The 16,532-nt window shown below is 49.7% G+C and overlaps 1 protein-coding gene across 5 annotated transcripts in view; it reads right to left on the bottom strand.

The window, feature by feature from the left end:
* gse1b (Gse1 coiled-coil protein b) overlaps nt 1-16,532 on the bottom strand; it is a 663,364-nt gene that overhangs the window by 355,907 nt on the left and 290,925 nt on the right. For all 5 annotated transcript variants that reach the window (XM_072517860.1, XM_072517861.1, XM_072517862.1 and 2 more), the window contains exon 2: nt 14,030-14,201. In XM_072517860.1, coding sequence (XP_072373961.1) covers nt 14,030-14,201 — 172 coding nt within the window. The remainder of the gene's footprint in view (nt 1-14,029; nt 14,202-16,532) is intronic.

The raw sequence follows: 16,532 nt of genomic DNA, 5'->3' as shown, positions 1-16,532 counted from the left end.
CTGTTGGTCCCGATACTACAGGCGATCGAAGGGCTAAAGGAGGAACAAAAGACCCAGGAGCGGGAGCTTCGGGTCGTGAAGGCAAAGGCAGCCGAGAATGAGGACGATATACAGGGCCTGGTGGTGAAGACGGAGACGCAGGAGGCACATCAGAAACGATATGTGGAAAGGTTGGAGGCACTGGAAAACAACGCAAGGAGGAACAACCTGAGGATTCTTGGTCTTCCTGAAGGTGTGGAGGGAGCGGACGTCGGGGCATATGTGAGCACGATGCTGCACTCGTTAATGGGAGCGGAGGCCCCGGCGGGTCCGTTGGAGGTGGAGGGAGCATACCAAGTGATGGCGCGAGGACCGAGAGCAGGAGAAATTCCCAGAGCCATAGTGGTGAGATTCCTCCGTTTTAAGGATAGAGAAATGGTCCTTAGATGGGCGAAGAAAACTCGGAGCAGTAAATGGGAGAACGCGGTGATCCGCGTTTATCAAGACTGGAGTGCGGAGGTGGCGAGAAGGAGGGCGAGCTTTAATCGGGCCAAGGCGGTGCTTCATAAAAAGAAGATAAAATTTGGAATGCTGCAACCGGCAAGACTGTGGGTCACATATCAAGGGAGGCACCACTACTTTGAGACGGCGGATGAAGCGTGGACTTTTATTGTGGAAGAAAAACTGGAATGAGCGGGTTATTAAAAAGAACGTTCGAACAAAGTGGTGGGGCGAATGTGGGGGGCAAAGAGGGGTTTTATATACTAATCCTGCGATGTGGTAACTTTTCTCTCTCCCACAGGTGGTGATGGGGGGAGGAGGGGAGGTGGAGGAGATGGGGCGTTGGCCATTGGGGGCGGGGCCAAGGGAGAAGCGCGGGCTTGGTTCCCGCGCTATGATAATCATGGCGGGAATAGAGAAGCAGGAAGGAGGGGGCGTCGCACGGTGCGAGCCGAGGTCACGGGGGGAAGCCGAGGTCGGCCAGAGTTTGCTGACTTCTGGGAGCAACATGGGGGGAGTAATTACGCTAGCGGGGGATCTAGCGGGGGGGGTGGGAGGGGGGAATTACTGGGTTGCTGCTGCTGGGGAGAGGGGGGAGCTGGTATGGGAGAGGATGGGCGGGGGGGCACCGCCTGGGGGAGATACAGCTGCGTGGGAACCGGGTGAGGAGCTGGAAAAAGGTGATGGCTAATCGACAAGGGGGGGGGGTAGGAAGCCCCCCAACTCGGCTGATCACGTGGAACATGAGAGGGCTGAACGGGCCGATAAAGAGGGCACGGGTACTCGCACACCTTAAGAAACTTAAGGCAGATGTGGTTATGTTACAGGAAACGCACCTGAAACTGATAGACCAGGTTAGGCTACGCAAACGATGGGTGGGGCAGGTGTTCCATTCGGGGCTAGATGCGAAAAACAGGGGGGTGGCTATATTAGTGGGGAAGCGGGTAATGTTCGAGGCAAAGACTATAGTGGCGGATAACGGGGGCAGATACGTGATGGTGAGTGGCAAACTACAGGGGGAGACGGTGGTTTTGGTAAACGTATATGCCCCGAACTCGGATGATGCCAATTTTATGAGGCGGATGCTAGGACGCATTCCGGACCTAGAGATGGGAAAGCTGATAATGGAGGGAGATTTTAATACGGTGTTGGAACCAGGGCTGAATAGGTCGAAGTCCAGGACTGGAAGGAGGCCGGCAGCAGCCAAGGTACTTAAAGATTTTATGGAGCAAGTGGGAGGTGTAGACCCGTGGAGATTTAGCAGACCTAGGAGTAAGGAGTTCTCGTTTTTCTCCTATGTCCATAAAGTCTACTCGCGAATAGACTTTTTTGTGCTGGGTAGGGCATTGATCCCGAAGGTGAGGGGAACGGAGTATACGGCTATAGCCATATCGGATCACGCTCCACACTGGGTGGACTTGGAGATAGGGGAGGAAACAGGAGGGCGCCCACCCTGGAGAATGGACATGGGACTAATGGCAGATGAGGGGGGGTGTCTAAGGGTGAGGGGGTGCATTGAAAAGTACTTGGAACTCAATGATAATGGGGAGGTCCAGGTGGGAGTGGTCTGGGAGGCGTTGAAGGCGGTGGTTAGAGGGGAGCTGATATCAATAAGGGCACATAAAGGGAAGCAGGAGAGTAAGGAACGGGAGCGGTTGCTGCAAGAACTTTTGAGGGTGGACAGACAATATGCGGAAGCACCGGAGGAGGGACTGTACAGGGAAAGGCAAAGGCTACATGTAGAATTTGACTTGCTGACTACAGGCACTGCAGAGGCACAATGGAGGAAGGCACAGGGTGTACAGTACGAATATGGGGAGAAGGCGAGCAGGTTGCTGGCACATCAATTGAGGAAAAGGGGAGCAGCGAGGGAAATAGGGGGAGTGAGGGATGAGGAAGGAGAGATGGAGCGGGGAGCGGAGAGAGTGAATGGAGTGTTCAAGACATTTTATAAAAAATTATATGAAGCTCAACCCCCGGATGGGAGGGAGAGAATGATGGGCTTCTTGGATCGGCTGGAATTTCCCAAGGTGGAAGAGCAGGAAAGGGTGGGACTGGGAGCACAGATCGAGGTAGAACAAGTGGTGAAAGGAATTAGGAGCATGCAGGCGGGAAAGGCCCCGGGACCGGATGGATTCCCAGTCGAATTCTATAGAAAATATGTGGACTTGCTCGCCCCGGTACTGACGAGGACCTTTAATGAGGCAAAGGAAAGGGGACAACTGCCCCCGACTATGTCTGAAGCAACGATATCGCTTCTCTTAAAGAAGGAAAAGGACCCGCTACAATGCGGGTCCTATAGACCTATTTCCCTCCTAAATGTAGATGCCAAGGTCCTGGCCAAGGTAATGGCAATGAGAATAGAGGAATGTGTCCCGGGGGTGGTCCACGAGGACCAAACTGGGTTTGTGAAGGGGAGACAGCTGAACACGAATATACGGAGGTTGTTAGGGGTAATGATGATGGCCCCACCAGAGGGAGAAACGGAGATAGTAGTGGCGATGGATGCCGAGAAAGCATTTGATAGAGTGGAGTGGGATTATTTGTGGGAGGTGTTGAGGAGATTTGGTTTTGGAGAGGGGTATGTTAGATGGGTGCAGCTGTTGTATAGGGCCCCAGTGGCGAGCGTGGTCACGAATGGACGGGGATCTGCATATTTTCGGCTCCATAGAGGGACAAGGCAGGGATGCCCTCTGTCCCCATTATTGTTTGCACTGGCGATTGAGCCCCTGGCGATAGCGTTGAGGGGTTCCAAGAAGTGGAGGGGAGTACTTAGGGGAGGAGAAGAGCACCGGGTATCTTTGTATGCGGACGATTTGCTACTATACGTGGCGGACCCGGCGGAGGGGATGCCAGAAATAATGCGGATACTTGGGGAGTTTGGGGATTTTTCAGGGTATAAATTGAACATGGGGAAAAGTGAGTTGTTTGTGGTGCATCCAGGGGAGCAGAGTAGAGAAATAGAGGACCTACCGTTGAGGAAGGTAACAAGGGACTTTCGTTACCTGGGGATCCAGATAGCTAAGAATTGGGGCACATTGCATAGGTTAAATTTAACGCGGTTGGTGGAACAGATGGAGGAGGATTTCAAGAGATGGGATATGGTATCCCTGTCAATGGCAGGGAGGGTGCAGGCGGTTAAGATGGTGGTCCTCCCGAGATTCCTCTTTGTGTTTCAGTGCCTCCCGGTGGTGATCACGAAGGCTTTTTTTAAAAGGATTGAAAAGAGCATCATGGGTTTTGTGTGGGCCGGGAAGACCCCGAGAGTGAGGAAGGGATTCTTACAGCGTAGCAGGGATAGGGGGGGGCTGGCACTACCGAGCCTAAGTGAGTATTATTGGGCCGCTAATATTTCAATGGTGAGTAAGTGGATGGGAGAGGAGGAGGTAGCGGCGTGGAAGAGATTAGAGAGGGCGTCCTGTAGGGGGACTAGCCTACAGGCTATGGTGACAGCCCCATTGCCGTTCTCACCGAGGAACTACACCACAAGCCCGGTGGTGGTGGCTACACTGAAGATTTGGGGACAGTGGAGACGGCATAGGGGAAAGACTGGAGCCTTGGGGGGGTCCCCGATAAGAAACAACCATAGGTTTGCCCCGGGGGGAATGGATGGGGGATATGGAATGTGGCAAAGAGCAGGAATAACGCAACTGAAAGATCTGTTTGTGGATGGGAAGTTCGCGAGTCTGGGAGCGCTGACCGAGAAATATGGGTTGCCCCAAGGGAATGCATTCAGGTATATGCAACTGAGGGCTTTTGCGAGGCAACAGGTGAGGGAATTCCCGCAGCTCCCGACACAAGAGGTGCAGGACAGAGTGATCTCAAAGACATGGGTGGGGGATGGTAAGGTGTCAGATATATATAGGGAAATGAGGGACGAAGGGGAGACTATGGTAGATGAACTAAAAGGGAAATGGGAAGAAGAGCTGGGGGAGGAGATCGAGGAGGGGCTGTGGGCAGATGCCCTAAGCAGGGTAAACTCGTCGTCCTCGTGTGCCAGGCTAAGCCTGATTCAGTTTAAGGTATTACACAGGGCACATATGACTGGAGCACGGCTCAGTAAATTTTTTGGGGTGGAGGATAGGTGTGCGAGGTGCTCGAGAAGCCCAGCGAATCATACCCATATGTTTTGGTCATGCCCGGCACTACAGGGGTTTTGGATGGGGGTGACAAAGGTGCTTTCAAAAGTAGTAGGAGTCCGGGTCGAACCAAGCTGGGGGTTAGCTATATTTGGGGTTGCACAAGAGCCGGGAGTGCAGGAGGCGAGAGAGGCCGATGTTTTGGCCTTTGCGTCCCTAGTAGCCCGGCGCAGGATATTGCTAATGTGGAAAGAAGCCAAGCCCCCGGGGGTGGAGACCTGGATAAATGACATGGCGGGGTTTATAAAGCTGGAGCGGATTAAGTTCGTCCTAAGGGGGTCGGCTCAAGGGTTCACCAGGCGGTGGCAACCGTTCGTCGAATACCTCGCAGAAAGATAGACGGAATGGGAAAAAGAAGGCAGCAGCAGCAGCCCAGGATCGGGGGGGGGGGGGGGGAGAGGGGTGGGGGGGGGGGGGGGGAGGAGGAACCAGAAGGACTCTCAGGGTTGTTAATATATACTGTATAGTATGTATAGGTCGTTGCTACAGATAATTATATATTGGACTGTTAAATTATATTTTTGGAGAGTGTTACTTGTGACAAGGCAGTTGCCAATTAGGGCTAGTTTTCATTTTTGTTATTTATTATTTATTCATTTTTTGTTTATAAAATAGGTCATTGTTATTTGTGTTGTTATAATATTGTGTAAAGGATGCACAATGTACTGTGTTGGCTGACCAAAAATTTTCAATAAAATATTTAATTTTTAAAAAAAGGCACAAGTTGACTTTTATTGCAAGGGGAATGGGATGTAGGAATAAGGAAGTTTGCTAGAGTTGTATGAGACACACCTGGATTACAGTGGGCAGTTTTGGTCTCCACATTTAAGAAAAGATATTCTTGCATTGGAGGCGGTATAGAGGAGGGGTGTGAGATTCTCCGACCCCCCGCCGTGTCGGAGAATCGCCGGGGGCTGGCGTAAATCCCGCCCCCGCCTGTTGCCGAATTCTCTGGCACCGGATATTCGGTGGGGGCGGGAATCGCGCCGCGCCGGTTGGCGGGCCCCCCCCCCCCCTGCGATTCTCCGGCCCTGCTGGGCCGAAGTCCCGCCGCTAAAATGCCTGTCCCGCCGGCGTAGATTAAACCACCTACCTTACCGGCGGGACAAGGCGGCGCGGGCGGGCTCCGGGGTCCTGGGGGGGGCGCGGGGCGATCTGGCCCCGGGGGGTACCCCCACGTGGCCTGGCCCGCGATCGGGGCCCACCGATCCGCGGGCGGGCCTGTGCTGTGGGGGCACTCTTTTCCTTCCGCCTTTGCCACGGTCTCCACCATGGCGGAGGCGGAAGGGATTCCCTCCACTGCGCATGCGCGGGAATGCCGTCAGCGGCCGCTAACGCTCCCGCGCATGCGTTGCCCGGAGATGCCATTTCCGCGCCAGCTGGCGGGGCACCAAAGGCCTTTTTCGCCAGCTGGCGGGGCACCAAAGGCCTTTTTCGCCAGCTGGCGGGGCGGAAATTAGTCCGGCGCGGGCCTAGCCCCTTAAGGTTGGGGCTCGGCCCCCCATGATGTGGAGCATTCCGCACCTTTGGGGCGGCGCGATGCCCAACTGATTTGCGCCGTTTTGGGCGCCAGTCGGCGGACATCACGCCGATACCGGAGAATTTCGCCCAAGATTCACTAAATTGGACCTTGGGATGAAGAGTTTGCCCTGTGGGAGGCTGAGCAAATTGGATTTAATTTCTCTGGAGTTTGGAAGAATGAGAGGTGATCTCATTGAAATGTACAAGATTCTGAAGGGGCTTGGTAGAGGACTTGAGGAATTGTTTCCGCTGGTCGGGAAATCTGAAACACGGAGCCACAATCTCAGGATACGGGGGCCAATCATTTAGGACTGAGATGAGGGGAAATTACTTCACTCAAAGGATTGTGAATATTTGGAATTCACTACCCCAGCGGGTTGTGGACGCTCCATCGATGAACACATATAAGGCTTGGGAAGACAGATTGTTGATCTCACAGGGAATGAAGGAAAATGGGGAACGGGCAGCAAAATGGTACCGAAGCCCATGATCAGCCATGATCATGTTGAATGGTGGGGCAGGCCATACAATCATCAGGCATAGGAGCAGAATCAGGCAATTCGGCCCATCGAATCTGCTCCGCCATTTGATCATGGCTGATGTGTTTCTCATCCCCAGTCTCCTGCCTTCTCCCCATAACCACTGTTCCCCTTATTAATCAAGAATATATCTATCTCAAAGGGCAGCGCGGTGGCGCAATGGTTAGCATTGCTGCCTCATGGCGCTGAGGTCCCAGGTTCGATCCCGGCTCTGGGTCACTGTCCGTGGGGAGTTTGCACTTTCTGCCCATGTCTGTGTGGGTTTTGCCCCCACAACCCAAAGATGTGCAGGCTAGGTGGATTGGCCACGCTAAATTGCCCCTTAATTGGAAAAAATGAATTGGGTACTCTAAATTTATTTTAAAAAAAGAACCCATCTACATCTGTCTTAAAGACACTCAATTATTTGGCCTCCACAGCCTTCTGCAGCAAAGAGTTCCAAAGATTCAACACCCTCTGGCTGAAGAAAGTCCTCCTCATCTCAGTCTAAGGCTGTGTCCTCGGGTTCTAGTCTCTCCTACTCGTGGAAACATCCTCTCCATGTCCACTCTATCTGGGCCTCTCTGTGTTCTGTAAGTTTCAATGAAAGTCTCCCTCATCCTTCTAAATTCCAACGAGTACAGACCCAGAATCCTCCATCACTCCTCATATGACAAGCTCTTCATTCCGGGGATCACTCTTGTGAAAATACTCTGGACCCCCTCCAAGGCCGGCACATCCTTCTTTAGATACGGGGCCCAAAACTGCTTACAATATTCCAAATGGGGTCTGACCAGAGCCTTATACAGCCTCAGCAGTACATCCCTGCTCTTGTATTTGGGGTGGCACGGTGGTTAGCACTGCTGCCTCAGGTTCCCCCAGGTTCAATTTGGGTGACTGTCTGTGTGGATTTTGCACTTTCTCCCCGCGTCTGCATGGGTTTCCTCTGGATGCTTTGGTTTTCTCCCGCAGTCCAAAGATTGCAGAAAAGGTGGATTGGCCATGATAAGTTGACCCTTATTGTCCAAAAAGGTTAGGTGGGGTTACGGGGAATGGGGTGGAGGTGTGGGCTTAAGTAGGGTGCTCTTTACAAGGGTTGGTGTAGACTCGATGGGCCGAATGGCCTCCTTCTGCACTGTAAATTCTATGATTCTATTCTCGCCCTCTCAAAACGGGATGTTAACATTGCATTTGCCTTCCTAACTTCCAACTGAACCTGCACGTTAACCTTAAGAGAATCCTGAATAAGGACTCCTAAGTCCTTTATGCTTCAGACTTCCGAAGCCCTTTCCCATTTAGAAAAAAGTCTGTGCCTCTATTCGTCCTTAAAAATGCATAATCTCACATGTTTCCACATTGTATTCCATCTGCCACTTCTTTGCCCACTCTCCTAGTAAAGTCCTTTGCAGCCTCCCCGCTTCCTCAACACTACCTGTCCCTCTACATATATTGTATCATCGGCAAACTTAACAATGTCCTGAGTTCTTTCTTCCAGATCGTTAATGTATATCGTGAATAGTTGTGGCCCCAAAACTGACCTCTGCGGAACACCACTAGACATCGGCTGCCATCCTGCAAAATAGCCCTTAATCCCCACTCTCTACCCGTCAGCCAATCCTCTATCCATGTCAGTACTGTGGTCCCAGGTTCGATTCCCAGCTTGGGTCACTGGCTGTGCGGAGTCTGCACGTTCTCCCTGTGTGTGTGTGGGTTCCTCCGGGTGCTCCGGTTTCCTCCCACAGTCCAAAGATGTGCAGGTTAGGTGGATTGGCCATGCTAAATTGCCCTTAGTGTCCAAAAGCTCTTCGTGTTGGGTGGGGTTATTGGGTTATGGGGATAGGGTGGGGGTGTGGGCTTGGGTAGGGTGCTCTTTCCGAGAGCCAGTGCAGACTCGATGGGCCAAATGGCCTCCTTCTGTTCTGTAAATTCTATGTCTATGTCTAACACCATGGGCGTGATGGACCATGCGGTCTACTCCTGCTCTGATTTCCTATGTTCTTGAGAAAGTAAAGGTCGTGTTATTTCAAGGGGGAATCAGTGAGTAGAAGTGAAATAGTTTTGGTTGGAAGATGGCTTATCCATTGTCAGTATGAATCTTATTATCTCTCTCTCTAAGGCGTTTGTAAGCAACCTCTACTCTATTTTTAGCAATAGGTTCCTCTTCTCTTCTGCCTCCTGTTGGAACATGAAGAGAGAATACCCGGGGTGAGAGGTTCTCTGATTATGCTGCCCGCTTTCCCAAGGCAGCGGGAGGTGTAGACAGAGCCAATGGATGGGAGGCAGGTTTGTGTGATGGACTGGGCTGTGTTCACGACTCTCTGTAGTTTCTTATGGCCTTGGGCCGAGCAGTTTCCATACCAGGCTGTGATGCAGCCAGATAGGATATGTTCTATGGTGCATTTGTAAAAATTGGTAAGAGTCAATATGGACATGCCGAATTTACTGAGTTTCCTGAGGATGTGTAGGAACTGTTGTGCTTCCTTGGTCGGAGTGTCAACGTGGGAGGACCTGGACAAATTGTTGGTGATGTGCACACCTAGGAATTTGAAGCTGTCAACCATCTCCACCTCGGCTGACAGGGGTGTGTACAATACTTTGCTTCCTGAAGTCAATGACCAGCTCCTTAGTTTTGCAGACGTTGAGGGAGGGACTGTTGTCATTACACCATGCCACTAAGTTCTAGATCTCCCTCCTGTACTCTGACTCTTCGCTGTTCGAGATCCGACCCACTTCGGTCGTGTCATCAGCAAACTTGTCGATAGAGTTGAAGCCAAATTTTGCATGCAGGCGTGTGTGTATAGGGAGTTTGGAAGGGGGCTAACCACGCAGCCTTGTGGGGCCCGTTATTGAGAACTATCGTGGAGGAGGTGTCGTTGTTTATCCTTGCTGATTGTGGTCTATGGATCAGGAAGTCGAGGATCCAGTTGGAGAGTGAGGAGCCAAGTCCTCGGTTTTGGGGTTTTGATGTGAGTTTGGCTGGGATTATGGTGTTGAAGGTGGAGCTGTACTCAATGAATAGGAGTCTGTCGAAGGAGTCCTTGTTTTTTTAAAATATAAATTTTTAGCGTATCCAATTAATTTTTTCCAATTAAGGGGCAATTTAGCGTGGCCAATCCACCTACCCTGCACATCTTTGGGTTGTGGGGGCGATACCCACGCAAACACGGGGAGAATGTGCAAACTCCACACGGACAGTGACTAAGAGCCAGGATCAAACTTGGCACCTCGGCGCCATGAGGCAGCTGTGCTAACCACTGCGCACCGTGCTGCCCTAGAAGGAGCTCTTGTTGTCAAGATGCTTCATGGATGAGTGTAGGGCCAGGGAGATGGCATCTGCTGTGGACCGGTTGTGGCGATATGCGAATTGTAGTGGATCAAGCCATTCATACCCACACAGACATGTATACAAAGAGACCGACACACACACAGACACACACACACAAATGCTGCTGTTGTTGTTTCCCTCTTCACAGGTGCTGCCAGGCCTACTGAGATTTTCCAGCATTTTTTTGTTTTTATTTCTGCTATTGCTTCTGCCTTCTGATGTTAACCTTTAGTAACACATTGAATGTACAGACAGCTGTGAAACTAGTCCTCTGCTTAGAAACTTAGTGGAACTGCTGGGACAGCAAAGCTGTCAGCACCTGGAACAAGAATGAAGGACAGGTTTGGAATTTTGGATTAATGAGCAACTTAAAATAACTTTAGTCTAATCAAGAAATTTCAGATGGAGCAACTTGTTCTATTGTTGCACGAGTTCCATTCAAATCCTTTGATTAGATTACGGTCTGTAATTCACTTCCTCTACTGATCTTTCGATCATGAAATAAAACTTCCTTTGTTTGTTCCTGGATTTACCTCGATTATTTTCAATAGTTATGTTGTACAACTCAATGTGATAATGAGCGACAAAGGCCATAGGTGATTGAAGGGCAGCAGCATGGGCTAACAACAATTGGCCATTCGTGCTCCTTGACCAAAGGGCAAGATGGTAATCAGGCTGTGTTCCCATTCCCATTTGGCGGGCGGGATTCTCCCAGCCCGGGGCCGGGCTGGAGAATCCCCGCAACCGGGCCACGCCGCCCAGACGCCGGCACATGATTCTCCGCGGAGCGCGTTTGGCTAGGTGCCGGTCGCGGGCCACTCTAAAAAGGCAGAGTCCACTGGCGCCGTCCTCATCTGCTGCCTTCTAGGTGATAGAGGTCGCAGGTTTGGAAGGTGCTGTTGAATGATCCCTGGTACGTTACCATAGTGCATCTTGAAGGTAGTACGCACAGCTGCACTGTGCGTCAGTGGCGGAGGGAATGAATGTTGAAGGTGGAGGATGGGGTACCAATCTAGTTGGCTGCTTTGTCCTAGATGGTGTTGAGCTTCTTGAGTGTTGTTGGAGCTGGACAGGATTTGAGGAATGAGTTCCGTGCCTCAGAATTCCCAGCCTCTGACCTGCTCTTGCAGCGACTGTACTTATACAGCTCGCGCACTTCAATTTCTGGTCAATGGCGACCCCAGGATGTTGATAGTGGGGGATTCAGCAATGGTAATGCCACTGAATGTCAATGGGCGATGGTTAGATTCTCTCATGTTAGAGCTGGTTATTGCCTGGTACTTGGGAGACGTGAATGTTACTTGCCACTTATTTGTTCAAGCCTTAATATGGCCCCATATGGATAAAGACTGCTTAAGTTTTTGAGGAGTCGCGAATGGTGCTGAACTTTGTGCAGTCAACAGCAAACATCCCCACTTCTGACCTTATGATAGAAGGAAGGTCACTGATGAAATAGCTAAAGGTGGTTGGGCCTAGGACACTACCTTGAGAATCTCCTACAATGATGTTCTGGACCTGAGATGATTGGCCTCCAACAACCAGAATCGTTTCCTTTGTGCTAAGTATGACTCTAACCAGTGGGTGGGTTTTCCACCTGATTCACAATGACTTTCTCGGGCTCCTTGATGCCAGACTGGCTTAAGTGCTGCCTTGATGTCAAGGGCAGTCACTCTCACCTGACCTCTGGAGTTCAGCTCTTTTGTCCATGTTTGGACCAAAGCCGTAATGAGGTGAGGAGCCAGGTGAGCCTGGTAAAATTATGTAGTACAACACACATTCCTACCGTGAGCTATGACACAGCCAGCAACAGCTCTTCCATGTTTTATGGAACTGAGAAGAAACTGAAATGCCTGACAGAAAAATGATTTGGTCAAAAATGCCAGCTGATTGTATCACAAATATTATTACTGCTTTGGGAAGCACCGTGACTGTCAAATGTACAAGGCGCAAAGCTGAAAAGAAACTTTATGTTAAACAAGCAAATGGAATGCTAACTGTACATGAATAAGGTTGTTTACGGTGATACTGAATGATTCATTTACAGATTTGTTTGCACTGTTATTATCCCTCTTAGTCACAATTTGCAATTACTACCATTATCACATACATTCTAGTTACCTCTTTTATCAATCGCCCACCTTTACTGTGTTTGAATTCCCAGTTATAAAATACTTCACTAATCTTATCCAGAACTGCTCTGCTATTTACAGTGGCATTCACGGAAAGAGGCCATTCAGTAGAGCTATCCAATTAATCACATGTCTCTGTTCTATCCTCTGAGCCGTGTAATTATTTTTCCTTAGTGTGTAACTAACTCTCCTTTGAAAGTTACTGTTGAATTTGGCACCCACCATCTTTCAGGCAGACCATAATAACTCGCTGCATATTTTTAAAAATTCTCATGTCACCTCTTGATTTTTTGGCAATCGTTTTAAACCTGTGAACTTTGGTTAGCCAATGAAATCCGTTTCACTTAATTAACACGAATTTGACCCAGGTATCAAATCTCCTTCTCTTCTCCAAGGAGCACAATCTCAGGCAACGTCTTTAATCTCTTCTATTTTAGCCACTTTGAAAGATGTTCTCTCTTCTAGGTTCCCCTCTCCCCCCACCAGGTACCATTACCTGGCCACTACTTCGCCTGCCTGCTTGCTCAATAGACTTGTGCCACACACCCACATGCCTACGTGCATTCCGCTGTATGGAAAATAGCATACACACAAAGGTATCGGGGAAGTGGACTAGCTCAGTCTCCTTCTGGGCCCCGCCTAAACTCTTCTTTTTTATTTTTGCCTTTGGTCCTTCAGAATTGATTCCACTGTCTCATCCTGTCCCATGGCTCTACTTTCATCTAAACCCGCTGGAGGAGGACGTCAAGTCTGAAAATGGAAACCTCCAAAATGAAATCTGCCTTAAGAAGCACAGGGACAACATGAAGTGTCAATAGCTTCACTCCGCCAAAACGGTGGTTTAATGCATTTTTAGGTATTTAGCAATCTGTTATCATGGAGAATGACCCCGTCTTGGAGTTAATCCAGTCCCGGATGCGGTGCTCTTGACACAGCAGAATAATTCCGACCTGCCCCGCCTGTCTGGACACATGAAAATGGAATACCAGTTTTATGTTCTGCCCAATATTATTCGAAATGGCTTAATGGGGAATAACATTGTGCGGGGCATAAAACTACCATTACACCCAGTCCCATAACCTCACATTCTCATTGCAACACAATACCACAGCTACCTGCAGCAAAGTCCTCAGCCGTTGATTTAAGTACACAAGTTGATCATTTTGCACGTAATCGTAGGAACAATACATCTCCAGACCGAGTTTTAAAATGGACAGCGCCACCATGCCAGCCAGTTCCTGTTCCAATGCAATTCCAGGATTTGGAGCTCCTAGGTTGCAGATTCCCAGCTCTCGTCGGCCATGCTTCACTGTGCATTGGAGCCGATACTAAATGACATTCGGTGGCATCCGATTGGTTGGTGGGGGGCAGTGGAATAAAAGCCGCAAACTTCACACGCAGTACAATTCTCTAACCACTGACCTCAAGGGTCACAGCAATCTGAGTCTCTGCCCGTCACAAATGGGCTGTGGTGAAATGCTCACTGACTGACCCAGAGATGCCATCTGGGCTGGAGGAAGGGGCAACACATGAAGCAAGCAAGAGGGAGAAAACACAAGAGACAGGAATACAAAGGAGCAAACCCTAAACCAACTGTCTAATACTAGAAGCTGTAGAGCTGCCTATAGGGGAACATGGATTATTCAGAATGTAAAAGCTGTGAAGCAGCTAAACCTCAGGCTATATCTGTCCCCTGTAGGCATCTCTGCTGCGTTATACATCAGCCTCGTTCACATAGGTTCAAAGTTCACTGTTCCTTGAGGTACGTCCATGCAACAGCTGTTGAATAGCAAATGTTGGTAACAAGCACAACATCTCCAGATTCTGACCTGTTAACAAGATTTGACTGAGCGATTTTTTATTTTATTTAAAAAAAAAGCATTTCGGACTGTCAGGAAGTAGCAACAGTTCACCCACTTGTGGTTTCGTGCTCCAGGCTCCCCGCATCCACCGTTAGCCGAGCCGTGTGTGACAGGACCGTGTCCGAGGTGACCTGCTTAATCTGTGAAGTCTCCCCACTGCCCAGAGGAGAGTTCGACGCCGCCTGTTTCTTGTTCGAGCTGGAAAGGTGAAGCGGCGAAGATGAGTCCTGTTGTGAAAATGGAAAGGAGGAAGATTTTAGTCTGTTTGAAATTAGAAGCGAAGACTATGGTTCCCCTCAGAACTCCCCCGCCCTTTCCGCTCAAAATTCGGAACACTGTTTAATCCAGTTTTAATTTCAAGCCTGTCTAAAGCACAATGCTGACTGCCCACTGTGCAAGACCATTAACGCAGGCTAGCTTCTCGATTTACCATTCGACCATAACATATAGGAGCAGAATTAGGCCACTCGGCCCATCGGGTGTGCTCCGCCATTCGATCATGGCTGATACGTTTCACATCCCTATCTCCTGCCTTCTCCCCGTAACCCGTGATCCCCTTATTATAACATCCATGATACATTTTTCTTCCCTATCCTCCTCTCTTGACAGCAGCGACTCCACATTGGGAGACACTCCACTGGCCAGGCCACGTTCTGGCACTCCCGGTGATTGCTCTGTGTGGCAGAAAGCACCACAGCCCAGTTTCATCCTCAACCTGACACCAAGCACACGCACTTTCCAGGAGGCATTGCAGGAGTGGGGAGCCTGCCTCTCCCGAACCACGGTCACCGAGCCCAAATCCAACACCCTGCCTGACCACTGCCCCAGTTCAGATGAGGTAACACAGCACAGATCAAGGTTGGGACATGGGACCTTCTTGTCTCCGTGGTTCAGATACTTTTCCTTTGTTTGAGTTTCCAATGGACGTTACCTGCATGGTACAACATCCCCACTGTGGAGGTGGAGGTCAGTGTTGGTCTCGTCCCCTCCCCCACTCAATACAGACTTGACTCAGCTGGTCCTTGGGTTTCCTTCTCCACCTTGTGGTTCAACTAAGAACTAACCAAACTCAGCCCAAGAGGCGGAGAGCTCCCTCCTCCATCCCCACCTAGGGTCAACATCCTGTGTGCTACAACTGACCCTAGTTACTGAATCAAATCTGCAAGATTACATGGGGCAGGAGCTCAACTCTGAAGACTGTCCGGTGAAGTGAATCAACTCAAAAGGAGACGCACAAATGACAGTGAGCTACCCCATGTGGTGTTCTTTGTGATTCTGTTCTCAGGATAGATGTCGTAGTGTTCACAAAGACCACAGAAGCTAAGTTCCTCAACAAATTATTTACACTACTTATTAAAGCTCGACCACTTACTCCTATAGTAAATAATAATCTAGTAATCTACAATCTACACTCAGCTAACACTAGTCTCTACACTCTATCTATAATTGTACTCTGATTTCTCTCACTACACCTAAGCTCTCCTCTCCAGCCTTCTCCCATCTAGCTCTCGTTCTGCATCTAGCTCCATCTAGTGGTTAATTATGGTATGACATTAACCCTTTGTATTCAGGGCATTACACATAATGTCACACCCCGATGCATATTTCATATTTGTGGAGTGAGAGGTCCTCAACAGGCAGACCAGGCCAAGCTTGCAGTGGCTTCAATAATGCTGTTGTTGTTTCTCTGGTGATGCACAAGGCAGTCTTTCATCTGTTTCCATAGCAAGATTTTCCTGGAATAAGTCTCTAGTCTGTCGCACGAGGCTTATAGCTTGTGGGGCACCTCGCTGCATCAAGCGTGGCTGACCAGGAGTCCCTCCCGCTCTTACCGCCTGCCATTAATGGTGTGTGTTGGAAGGATTGATGCTCAACCTGTTTGGCTGCGTTATGAACGCACTTTCCTCAGCGTCAGGTCCTGGGGGGGGGGTCTGTCTCAGAGCCCAGCGATTCTATCCACTGGGACAGAAGGCCTACATTTTCGATATTGAGAACCTCGCAATTTGCGGCTGATCTACGTTTCCCCGTGATCAGGTTTATGATCATAATGAGTTAAAGAACACTGACAGAAAACTGGACTTGGATTCCATTCACAGGCTGAACCATATAACACTGATATCACAGCAGTAAAACTCTCTCTTTGTAACACTATGCTTCACCTCCCTGACAGGTATAGTGCTACAGTGGCAACACTAGAGTAATCCAATGTGAAGTGCACATTACAGCTTAGATTGGTTGATGCCAGCTTTTGAGGTTAAGTCGGTAGCACAGATTCAGGTGCAGATTGAGACAGGGAGAACGCAAGTGCTGGTAATGAAGAACAGTACGCTATGCAAATTTTAAAGGGAAGGGCCAATTAAAGGGGAAGTGTGAGTGGAACAAAATATCCTAAAAGGCATCTCGACCATCTTCTGAAAGATTGAGTGGTTAAGTGGCAGGTGAAAATGAAGCAAAAGAAAAACAAAGAGGCAACGTAGCCCCCTCGACCACCCCACTTAGTAAAAAAGACTCACTGTTCTCTTAACATCTTTCATAACCTCAGATCACCCCAAGTACAT

Source organism: Scyliorhinus torazame, chromosome 10, assembly GCF_047496885.1.
Source record: "Scyliorhinus torazame isolate Kashiwa2021f chromosome 10, sScyTor2.1, whole genome shotgun sequence".
Taxonomy (NCBI): domain Eukaryota; kingdom Metazoa; phylum Chordata; class Chondrichthyes; order Carcharhiniformes; family Scyliorhinidae; genus Scyliorhinus; species Scyliorhinus torazame.
Note: the sequence above shows the minus strand (reverse complement) of the source record. Positions and strands in the feature narration are given on the sequence as shown.